The sequence below is a fragment of the Macaca nemestrina genome, chromosome 1 (assembly GCF_043159975.1).
Source record: "Macaca nemestrina isolate mMacNem1 chromosome 1, mMacNem.hap1, whole genome shotgun sequence".
In the NCBI taxonomy this organism is placed as follows: domain Eukaryota; kingdom Metazoa; phylum Chordata; class Mammalia; order Primates; family Cercopithecidae; genus Macaca; species Macaca nemestrina.
Genome location: NC_092125.1, coordinates 208,363,784 through 208,376,058, shown reverse-complemented (window position 1 = coordinate 208,376,058; position 12,275 = coordinate 208,363,784). Strand labels below are relative to the sequence as shown.

At 54.7% G+C, this 12,275-nt stretch overlaps 1 protein-coding gene across 2 annotated transcripts in view; it reads left to right on the top strand.

The window, feature by feature from the left end:
• Nucleotides 1-12,275, top strand: part of LOC105494473 (mannosidase alpha class 1C member 1) — a 177,004-nt gene that overhangs the window by 129,982 nt on the left and 34,747 nt on the right. For both annotated transcript variants that reach the window (XM_011762908.3, XM_011762907.2), the window contains exons 3-5: nt 260-375; nt 2,831-2,911; nt 9,045-9,139. In XM_011762908.3, coding sequence (XP_011761210.1) covers nt 260-375; nt 2,831-2,911; nt 9,045-9,139 — 292 coding nt within the window. The remainder of the gene's footprint in view (nt 1-259; nt 376-2,830; nt 2,912-9,044; nt 9,140-12,275) is intronic.

The following is a 12,275-nucleotide window of genomic DNA, read 5'->3' as shown; positions in this document are numbered from 1 at the left end:
CTGGGAAGTGGCACAGCCTGAGCCCTTGGTTTCTGGCCGCTCTTTTCTGCCCTGAGGAGGAAGCAGCCCATGGTGGGGACTCTGGGTCTCAGCCTCAGCTTCGATGGTGGCACTGGAGTCCGCCTGGATGGTGCCTGAGGTCAGCCTTTGCTGCCGAGCCTGCGCTGGCGTTGGAGGGGCCCTGGGAACAGTGGCTTTTCCAGTTGGGGAAAAGAGAAGGATGGCCCTGGGTCACACCCTCCATGCTCTGTGCCTGCAGGAGGCCTCAGTGGGGCGACGGTCATTGACTCCCTCGACACCCTCTACCTCATGGAGCTGAAAGAGGAGTTCCAGGAGGCCAAGGCCTGGGTGGAAGAGAGCTTCCACCTGAATGTGGTGAGTCAGAGGCCCTCGGGGGGTGGGGGCCAGAAGAGGCCCAACAGCCAGCTTCACCCTGTCATCTGAGACCCAGAGATGTTGAGGGTCTCGCCCAAGGCTGCACAGCCCAGCAGTCTCAGAACCGGGGCTGCCGTGCACTCTGTGCTGAGTCCCTCCCTTAAGACAGCCTTGAGGTGGGGACATCTTCCCCAGTCTAGCATCCTCCCTAGGGAGGGGACACCACCACAACCATCTGTCCCCTCCCTGCAAGGTCAGTCATTGCTCATCTGGGGCACATTGCTCCCACCCTGGACGGCCCCCCCAGGGCTGGATCTGTCACACAAAGCAGCGGCAGCAAGTGGGGAATGGCTTTGTGGAGGAGGGAAGTGGCTCATCTGCTCGGAGCTGCTCCAGCCTTGAGCCTGCCCTGCACTGGCCTGTTGAGATGGCTGGGTGGGGTGGGCATGGGGTGGGTGGTGCATGTCCCTTTGCAGGCCCATGACCAGGCCTGGGACCTCTTGGTCTCCAGCCTTGCAGTCACACTTGCTTAGGGACCAGGGCCTTGCAGAGGGGATGGTCATGTGTCTGGATGGCACAACAGCCTTGAACACCAGACCCCACCATGTTGATCCCTCAGTCCAGACTAAAGCAAGGCATGCATCCCAGAGGTGAGCTCCCCACGGAGAGAGGCTATTTACATGGACTTGGGGAGTAAGCAATGGAGACCGGGAGGGGAGGAGGGGCCGCATCCAAGCACACACCAGCCTCCATGTGGGCTCCAGGAGTGCCAAGTCCTGCTGCAGACAGGTCTGGGACCGGCTCCTCCAGCTCCTGGCAGCAGCAAGGCCCCTGCCTCCTTGAGAGACAGTTTGCCAGCACAGGGCAGGGCGGAGAGTCTGGGAGAGCCTGGGAATGCAACACTTTAGGCGAGCTTCCCTGGAGACAGAGGCCTCTGGAGTCCTGGCTGCCCTGCACCTCTTGGAAAAGTCATTGACCCTCCCTGAGCCTTGGATTCCTCAACTATACAATGAGAATGGTGACAACAGCAACGATATTAATAATGCCTAACTCATAGGCTTATCATGAGAATTAAATACAGTGGAGAGTTGTAGCCACATTTTATAACACTGTGAAGTCTGATGCTGGTGTAAAGTGAGGTCACCCTTGTCATTATTAGGATGACTTTGAGGCTTGTTAACACTTCTGGTTGTTTGTGTGAGGCCAAGGAAGCTGAGAATCCTCCATTACCCGTCTTTGGGTTGGAGAAAGATGGAGGAAGGAGAAGGAAGGAGTGTCCCCCTAGGCCTTCCTTGTCCCCTGTGTAGACAGTGGCTCTTTGGGATACAGAGTGGGCTCAGGCAGCCACCCACAGTGCCCTAGGAACCGGGGAACACTCAGGCAGGTGGGGGAGGTGAGGAAATGTCCCTGGAAGAAAGCAAGGTGGGGTCACTCGACCTCGAACCTTGACTTTCTCATCTGAGAAGTGGGAATGATGACCCTTGCCACACTCTGACCTCACTGAGCCCTGGGAGGCTGAAAGGGAGCGGTTTTGCAGGTGCTCTGTGGGTGGAAGAATTCCCCCAGGTTAACAGATGAGCACTGCTGTTCTCAGTGATAAAGACAGTGGTGTTCAAAGCATGCTGGGGGAACCCTCCGGGGCAAGGAGGGTGACAACAGGCATGTCCGGCTATGGGCAGGCCTCTCTCTGCAGCGCCCCTGTGTCCCATCTCCACCCTGCATGGGAGGGGTTGGCAGCCCTTTTCTGCAGCTGAGGAAATGGGGCAGGGAAGGGCTGCACATCTTTCCTGAGGTGCCAAAGCCAGGTCCGTGGCTCAGGTGGGATTTACCCCAGATCTGGTCCTGGCGTGATGCTCCAGCACCCCTGATTTGCAATCCCAACTTAGGAAAGAAAATAGAAATGATTAAGGCAAGTATGGGCATGCCCTGTGCGCTCTGAGCTGAGGGCCCAAGAAACTGCTGCTCACTGAATATGCAGCTGCCAGGCCCCTCCTTCTTAGCCCCAGCCTGTCCCTGTCTGCCCCACAGCCTCCTCAGAGAACCAGGGAAGGGCCTCGCTGTCTTCCTGCTAAGCCCTGGGGTCTCCCTGGGAAGGAGAAGTAGCCTGACCAGAGCGGGCTTCGCCTCCCCTCAGTCTAAGCTCCAGCCAGCAGCTCTCCAGGCAGGTTCTGGCGCTCCTTGGAGCACAGCCAGGCATCACTTTGCTGCCATCGCCTTGGCAAGGGCTGGGGAAGGAAACCAAGCCCAGCATTTATTTGGAATGCTGGAAATTGCAGGAGCTCTGCCAGGCAGGTGCTGATTCCTCTCAACTTTTGTTATGAAAACCACCACCACCTTGCCTGGCTCACCAGAGCCGGGCACAGGTACGGGAGGAGTATCAGTGGCCAGGGTGACCTGTCTCAAGGGTCTGCATCTTACAAGTGTCCCCACTGTCCCCCTCCTTTCTGTCCTGCAGAGCGGAGAAGCATCCTTGTTTGAGGTGAACATTCGCTACATCGGGGGACTCCTCTCAGCCTTCTACCTGACGGGAGAAGAGGTGGGTTGGCCCTTCACGACCCCTGGACTGTCCAGGCTGGAAAGGGCTTTGGAGAACATCCAGTCCTTCCCCCTCAGGCCACCCATGGGAAAAGAGACTTCAGAGGGCAGGGATGGGCCTGGGGCCGCCCAAGTCCGCCCCTGAGGGCCTGTTTTCCCTCCGACCATCCCTCCCCTCCCTGCTTAATCAGTCATTGCTTATGGTGGGCATGTTGCTCCCACCCCGGACGGCCCCCCAAGGCTGAATCTATCACACAAAGCAGCGGCAGCAAGAGGGGAACGGCTCTTCCTCCTTTACTCTGATGCCCCCATTCTGCTGCCCAGGTGAGGCCAGCTGGCTCCCACGGGTGCTTGTACGTTCTCTGAGAGCAGCAGCTGGGTCCACACAGCATCCGCCCGGATCCCACTCAGCATCCAGCAGACACGTGGGCTGCTTTTCACGGGTGTTTGTTCTCAGGACTGATAAAGCCAAGACCAAGACCCCCAGGCCTTGTCCTCCACAGCCACCCCTTGCCCTCCCCTCCTGGGCCAACCACCAGCCAGACACCTGCTCCAGGTCTCACGGGGCAGCAGGTGAGGTGGGGCAGCCACTGCTGTATCTGCGAGTGTCAGGCCTTGCCCCCAGGTGAGCTGTGTTGGCTTCCACAAGGAGGGCTGGGAAGTGCACGCTGCAGGAAGGCAGAGTTGGTGCAGTCAGGAAACCTGGCCCTCACTCCATGCCACCCTCACCTACTCATGGGCTTAGCGAGCTCCTTGTCCCACCCTGGGCCTCACCTCCTTCCCCAGCATGGATGGTTCTGATACCCCTTCGCTCAAAGAGCTCTTAGGACATGGGATAGGAAGAAAAGTGTGGGGCCCCAAGGCTGACGGCTCCAAAGTCCATATTCTCCTCCCTGCAACAGAATTTTGAAAACCACAGAACTCTATAGAAATGGGAGGCTTCTTCATCCCCCATCCTGAGCTCCAGTGAAAGCACAGCCCAGATATCTGGTGGCGAGGTTGGCTGAGTCCCCAAAACATCAGTCATTGGTCAGTTCTGTTCCCCATTACTCAGATGGGCTGCCGTGAGGCTGGACGCCCCACTGCTCTGACCACCCAGAGACAAATAATGATGCCTGCCCCCCCGCCACTCAAGAAGCCATAGAGGTGAGGCGGGCAAGCCACAGAATAATCCCTCTTCACCTCCACCGCTGCTGTCTGGAAAGTCATTTCCACTTTCCTTCATCTGTGAAGGTGCCAGGGGCTGAAGTCAAGGGTTTCGAGGCAACAGGTGGGCGCCTTATCTCTGCAGTTGCTCCAGGCCTCTCTCCATCGAGCATAATCTCCTCAACAGAGATTAGCGCTTGTACCAATTTGTCCCCAAATAATTGCAGATGGAAGCCCTCGGCTTTGAGCCACCCGATGCCTGAATTTCATTTGAAAACTCCAGGACAGGAAAATGACAGAAGGGGCAGAAAAACATCCGTGTTCTTCAAGGCATGTGCCCAGCCTCCTTGCTTGGCCGTGGTCAATGGAGATGGCCTGCAGGAAGGAAGAGGGGAGGACACAACTGAGGACTCCCGGGGCGGTTTGGGGGTGAGCAATTCAGGAAAGAGTTGATAGCTGTTGAGACACATTGCCTCTTCCTTCCTTCCCTCTCTTCCATCCATCTTTCCTCCCTACCGTCCATCTTTCCTTCTGTTCTTCCTTCTTTCTGTCCATCTTTCCTCCCTTCCCTCCCCACTTTCCATCCATCTTTCCTTCCATCCTTCTACCATCTTTTCTTCCATCCTTCCATTCATCTTTCCTTCCATCTATTTTTCCTTCCTTCCGTCTATCTTTCCTTCCATTTTTCCTTTCCTTTGTTCATCTTTCCTTCTGTCCTTCCTTCCATCCATCTTTCCTTCCATCCTTCCTTCCCTTCGTTTACCTTTCCTTCCATCCTTCCTTCCATTTATCTTTCCTTCTGTCTTGTCTTCTTTCCTTCTCCTTCCATCCATCTTTTCTTCTGTCCTTTTCTCCTTCCATCCATCATGCGTCTTCCCTGCCATTTTTCTTCCCTTCCTCCCTTCCCTCTTCAAGGGCATCTGTGGTTCTGAGAACTTGCTTTGAGGCCTCAACTTCCTAGAAGGCACCAGCAGCTCAGCTTTCCAGAACATAGACCAGATAGTGGGGTGTGGACAGGAGCACCTGTGACTTGAAAAACAGCTCAAAAGGCTCAAGGAGACGCCAACGTGGCCAGAACCCTTGGGTGGCCAGGCAGGCTCCTGTGCCAGTCAGTGCAGCACCTGCCATCTGGCCACACCTTACTGATTTGTCCCCCGAACACCTCCCTGAACCAGATGCCATGCTGTGTTCCTCATGTGCTTTCTCACTGGAGCCTCGGATGGCCCCGTCAGGTGCATGTTATCACCAATTTGCAGATGAGGAAACTGAGACTTAGAAGCAGTAACTGGCTCTGGGTCGCACAGTCTCTGAGGGCTGTGTTGGCCCTGACTCCTGACCCTGTGGCCTTTGTGCTATGGGCCTGGATCACAGCCTGGCATGGCATCACTGCTTGTCACCCGGGCTCAACCACACTAGACTGAGGTCTCCCTCTTCCCTTAGTCCTTGAGCTCACATGCAGTGGGTGCCTGTTGGGTGGATCTTTCCATTCTTAAAATTTCCCACAAAGGTTTGTGGAATGAAGGGTGAAGGAGACCCCACACTTTTCTAGGCTGAGGCCTTTCTTTGCTTAAGATGAAGCTTCAGAGGGAGACCCCCTGCTAGGTAGGCCAGTCCTACCGAGAGCCAGTGCCCATGGGAATAACTTGCATAACCACAGCTGCACACGTGGTGTTGGCACAGCACTTCATAGTTTACAAAGCGCATTCATTTCTCTACATCCTCTCATTTGATTTCCACAAAGACCCCTGCAGCAGCGGGGCACGTGCCACCATTGTGTTGTGCGGATGAGGAAACCAAGGTGCAGTGAGGTTTCCTTCCCCCTCCCTTCTCCTCCACCTGGCTATTTTCGTATTTTTAGTAGAGACGGGGTTTCACTTTGTTGGCCAGGATGGTCTCGAACTCCTGACCTCAGGTGATCCACCCACCTCAGCCTCCCAAAATGCTGGGATTGTAGGCATGAGCCACCGCGCCTGGCCTACAGCATCGTTTCAATAGCTGCATGGTATTTTGTTGCATGGGGCCATTATCTAACCACTTTCCTATTGTTTGATATTTAGAACACTTCCAGTTTTTCCCACTATTCTAAGGGGCGCACTATAGCCACACAGCTGCGAAGTGGAAGGATCCGCACTTGGGCCCTGACTCCCAGCCCTGCGCCCTTCCCACCTCACAGAATGCAATTCCTACTGGTTTCTCTCACCCCTGTTCTGGAACTGTGGCCACTAGGCTGTATCTCTGCGTTGGAGAGACAGCTTGGTGTCCTGGAAAAGAGCCCCTTAACAGCTCCACAACCTTGGGCAAGTTGCTCCTCTGAGACTCAGTTTCCTCATCCTCACAGTGGGTCAGCGCCTTCCCCACAGGCTGTTGCAAGGGCTGAGGCCAGGCACGCCTGTCCGCACACATTCACTCAGCATCCTTCCGGGGACAGCTGAGACCTGCAGTGCCAGCCAGCAGCAGGGCCTTCAGAGGAGGGGATGTGGTTTGCTGGCAGAGAGGAGCATCTAAGAAGTGTTAGTTCAGCATCCCCAGGGCTGAGGGCAGCCAGACGGCTGCGTGGAGCCTCAGCATCTGGGCTGTGGTTCTGGTGGGTTCGTTTGTTCACCTTGGGCAGCCTCCCTGGGGGCAAATGAAGAGATAAAGAGCCTCAGTGCGACCAAGGGCCTTGAGAGCCCTTTGTTGTTACTAAGCCTGGCTGTGCACTAGAATCCCAGAGAGCAGATCTGTCTGTCATTCTGGGCTTTGGAATCTGAATCCTAGACCAGCTCCCCAAGGGATCTGATGGGGCTGGTCCCTGTGCCCGCTTCTGGGCCCCTCTGTCTGGCACTAGACATTCTCATCTTCTCTGACCCATCACTGCCAGACACAGCGCAGCCCCTCCCTCCCACGAGAAGAAAACCACCCCCACCTCAGAGACCTCAAGTCCACATCCCTTTTAAAGTGTCCTGAAATTCCCCTCCCACTGCATTCCCTACACAGCTGCCTCGGCAATTTCTAATTGTCGGGGAGCCGGGGCAGGACTCAAGAAGGCTTTGTTTTGCAAGGACCACAGGAGGTCAGCAAACTGGGCCCCCTCAAGCTCCAGAAGTGAAAAGACCTGTATATTCCCCACTCTGAGTGGTTTCCTAGGGGCTTGTGTCTCATCTTTTAAAAATAAATAACATTTATTGTGGCTGTTCTTTTATTATGAAAATCACAGAGGAAATAGAGATGAGCCAAAAGAAAAAAATGATCCATACACTTAACCCCCTAGAAGGCCATTATTAATATTTTGTTATATTTCTTTCCTTTCTTCCATGTCCACGGGATCTTTACCAAAGTTGAATTACTCCGTTTTGAAATGTATTTCTCTTAATAGATTATAAACCCTTTCTTTGCTGTTAATATTCGTCTACAGCAGCATTTTATTTTATTTTATTTTATATATTTTTGAGATGAGCTCACTGGAACTTCTGCTTCCCAGGTTCAGGTGATTCTCCTGCCTCAGCCTCCCGAGTAGCTGGGATTACAGGCGCCTGCCACCACGCCCGGCTATTTTTTGTATTTTTATTAGAGATGGGGTTTCTCCATGTTGGCCAGGCTGGTCTCAACTCCTGACCTCAGGTGATCCGCTCACCTCGGCCTCCCAAAGTGCTGGGATTACAGGTGTGAGCCACCGCGCCCAGCCCACAGCATCGTTTCAATAGCTGCATGTGATTTTGTTGCATGGAGCCATTATCTAACCACTTTCCTATTGTTTGATATTTAGAACACTTCCAGTTTTTCCCATTATTCTAAACAGTGCTGGAGTAAATAAATCTTTTTTTTTTTTTTTTTGAGACGGAGCCTTGCTCTGTCACCCAGTCTGGAGTGCTGTGGCCGGATCTCAGCTCACTGCAAGCTCCGCCTCCCAGGTTCACGCCATTCTCCTGCCTCAGCCTCCCGAGTAGCTGGGACTACAGGCGCCTGCCACCTCGCCCGGCTGGTTTTTTGTATTTTTTTTAGTAGAGACGGGGTTTCACCGTGTGAGCCAGGATGATCTCGATCTCCTGACCTCGTGATCCGCCCGTCTCGGCCTCCCAAAGTGCTGGGATTACAGGCTTGAGCCACCGCGCCCGGCCATAAATAAATCTTTACAACATTCTCGATTATTTCTTCAGAATAAATTCCCAGGCAGGAAACGGCTGGGTCAGAAGGTCACAGGTCCTTTTGAATTAATCAGACATCTCAGAACAGTTTGAAGGGGTCCGAGCCTCAGGCAGGGGCCGTGACGCCTGGGATCTCCCTGTGGCTCCCTTGCTATCCTGTGGGTGGTTGAGGATAAGCTACTCACCCTCTCCCTTCATTCCCCGTCTGTGAAATAGGAACGGTGGGCAGGATCAGGATGTCAAAGTGGGACAGGCCTGTCCACTGCTGTTATGCAGGAAGAGGGAAACTGTCGCCCAGGAGGAAGTGGTCTCTGGAACCTGAGGGTGGTCTTGGCTCCCAGTCCAGTGCTCTTGACAGTCTGTCCGAATGGCACTACCCGTTCCCATGCCCTCTGCCTGTGGTATCGTCCTGCAGTGTGGGCAGGCACGGACCTTTGGAGACCGGCCCGTTTCTGCCAGGTCTTCATCTGGACTTGGAGGTGCCCCCCGCCCCCGGCACCTCACTGCTTTCTCCCTCATCTTCCCAGTAGCCACCCCGTCCCAATGAGCAGCATCCAGCCTTTGCCACCAGAGTCCTGACACTGTGGTAGATGCTTTGCCACAATTATCTAATTTTCATTTCTCCCAACAACTCTGTAAGAAGGCCAATATTATCCTATTTTATGGACAAAAGCTGAGGCTCAGAAGTACCTTGCCCAAGTCCACGTGGCCAGCAGTTGGAAGGGCCGGGCTGGTGGGCTGCAGCACTGCCGCCCACTCTAGGCCTGCAGCCCTGGGTGGTTCATCCTGCCTGCAGCAGTTCTGGGGTTGATCTTCCCTCACCCAGCCTGGAGTCGAAAGCCCTTTGACCCCCTTCCTTTACAGGTGTTCCGAATAAAGGCCATCAGGCTGGGAGAGAAGCTCCTGCCGGCGTTCAACACCCCCACAGGAATCCCAAAGGGCGTGGTGAGCTTCAAAAGGTAGGACGCCATCTCGTTCCCCACTGGGGCTTTGCTGCGACCATGCCCGCCGCTTGTATGTCTTCTCTGGGTGGGGCTGGTGAGGAGGCTCCAGGGGCAGTGGGCAGGCAAGCAGGAGGGAGGACCCTTGGAACCACCTTTGTCAAGCTCGTTCTTTTATGATGTAGAAACTGAGGCTCAGGGAGAGGACCATACCTGCCTTGGGAGCCACAGTGAGTCAGTGGCACAGTAAAAGTGCCAACGACTTTCCTGGACAGGTGTTTGTCACCAAACCTGGGTCTCAGGGTTTAGTCCACATAAGCCTGAACCTCCTGGGGTGGGCAGGGGCAGTTCCTCTGGACATCCCACAGTGCTGTCTTAAGAGCCCTCCACAGTGGCCCCAAACACTCTCTTCCCCCATTGGGGTTCCAGAGCCAGCAGGCACATCACACCCTCCTCCTCCCCCAGTGAGGAGGTCCCCGAAGCTGCTAGGAGATCTCAGGATCCCAGCCCTCCCGGACAGGAGCCTAGCTCTCAAGGAGCCCTAGCTACTGTCCCTGTGCTGCATGGAGCTACTTACTAGAAGCCACATCCCTGGGCACCCAGCAGCTCTCTGGGGCCATCCTCGAGGCCCTCCAACAACCCCGACCCTAGGAAGGCTGTGATGTTCCACCGTACCAGACTTCCCATCCCATCTCCCGAAGTGATTTCTTATCTCAGGGCTCTCAACCCAACAGAAGCTTCAGCCAGCTGTCCAGGAGGAGAGGCAGGGGCCCTGGGCTCTGGTTGGAGGACCTGTAGCTCCGGTCACTGTCCTGGGGAGGTTCCACCCTTCATGTCAGCCTCAAGGGCTTCACCACCTTTCTCTGGTCTTGCAAAAAGAGGGCTTGGCATGTTCAGCATCTTCATCAACTGTCCTCCCTGTGGTCGGGAAGAATTCCCAGGGTGTGAGCTCACTGGAATCTCACCATAGGCCAGGGAGGGGGGTGCTCTCAGGGGCTGGAGAAATCCCAGTCTTGATGCCAGGGTTGACTCCTCAGAGCTGGACTCTTGGATCTCTGCTCAGATCCCTCTTCCATAAACCCTGATCCTGGAGAGACACGGCCAGCTGTCATGAAGCCCAGACACACACACACTGTCCTCTGGCTCCCCCTCCCCGGGTCTGGGGTAGGACCTCGTTGGGGGCATCCTTTTCTCTTCTGTCCCTAGCCCTTCCCTAGGTCTCTCAGAGCAGGGACCTGATCTGACACGAATCCTGACATTTCTGATTAAGGAAGTGCGTTTGCTTTTAGGCTGTTTGTGTGTTCTCCATGCCATGTGCGTTCATGTGTATTTCCTGGCAACATCCCCCTTTTTGTTCTTGGTAAGAGAGGCTGTTGCTAAAAATGCCTGCCTTGGAGAGTGGCAGGGCTGTATGGGCCCATGTGGCACTGAGTTTGCTCTTCAGAGGGGGCCTCCTGGCAGGAGCTGAGCTACTGTTGTTGCACCTGCCCCCGGCAGGGCTCACTGTGGGCAGCCCCGACAGGAGGGGCAAGAACGTGGGCCCTCCAGGAGAGTAGGTAACCAGCCCTGCCCTACACATCAGGGTAGGAAGGACCCTGAGGGGAGGCCATTCCCCAGCAGGTTTGAGCTGCACCTCCTCCCTGGTGTCTGCACAGACCAGCCTGGGAGACTGAGGCAGGGCCAGCCTGACCTGGGACCTTCAGGGACACTGGACTGCCTGGGAGAGTGACGACGGCCCGTGCAAGGACCTCTGCAGCCAAGTCGGTCTCTTTCACTCATGCTCTCTCACACACATGCAAACACTCTCCTGCCACCCTTATAGATCATAAAGGCCCGGATACACAAGCTGGCCTTTGTCGCAGACACGCTGGCATCCATACACAGGCACACACATTCACAAACGAATATCCGTTTACACGTGCATGCTTCCGCCACACACAAATAGACATGTCTTCACAATCGCAAATGTCTGGTGAGAAGTCACTGTGCGTCAGGCATCACGTGAGCACGTGACATGGATTGTCTTTTCAACCTTACAGCAACCACAGGGACTCCATTTTACCAGTAAAGAAACTGAGGCTCAGAGAGGTGAGGTAACTTACCTGAGGTCACACAGCAGCAAAGCAAACTTAATTAGAAGCCCAGTCTGTCTGCCTCCAAAGTTGATGATTACACCATACTCATGAGTGTACCTGCCTAGAAGCTATAGCCAGGGTGGGGAGGGGCATTGTGGAGCAGCCCCCTCCTGCCAGGAAAGAGAACACACAGGCTCTGCGCCCACTTGCACTTGAAAGGCTGGGAGAGGAGGGCAGAGCTTCCTGCTGGCCCATTGGCTCACAGGGCTGAGCAGAGGACCTCCTGGTCTCTGGGATGCTGCCCAGAGCAGATGCATTTGGGGCACAGAACACCTAGGATTTGGAATTGGATTCAGTTCTACCACTTACTGTGTGGCCTCGCCCTCATTCTATGAAATAAAGATAATGGTATCTACCTCCGAAGTTGGTTGTGAAGGTAAAATAAGAACCACCAGAACCACCTAGCACAGATTAGAAACTTAGTAACAACAACATTTACATGTGCATAATTACATAATGATAAAAATGACAATACTTACATGCATAATTTATACCTCACAATAACTCTATGAAGTGTGGGTGCTGTCACTTAAGGGATGAGGAAACTGAGTTCTAGGGAAGTTAACCAACCTGCCCGAGGTCACCTTGCTGGGACCCGGAGAAGCCAGCATTGGAAGCTGGGCAGGAGAGGAAAGGCACCCAGCCACCTGCCCGCCTCTGCCCAGGCCGGCTCACTTGTCTGCCAGGGCGTCTCCACCACAGGAAGCCCACTCAGGAGGGTGAGCGTGTGGGAGTGGGAGAGAGGAAGGAGAGGCCCACGTGGAGGAAAATGAGAACAAAAGACAGCTGGAGGGCTGGTGGCTTTTTCCTACTTTAAACTTCCCTGAGAATACAGGAAGAATGAATTATTCAGGAAGCTCTCTGAGACTCACTGAGATCACAAGCTGGAGAGAGAAGTCTCAGCTAGCCTTGGGGGAAGAGGGACAGAGAGGGGGCAGGATGGCAGCTCCCTCTTTCCCTCTGGGTGAGTGCAGGGCCGTCTTAGGGTGGGAGGCCCAGCAGACCTGTTTGAATCTTGT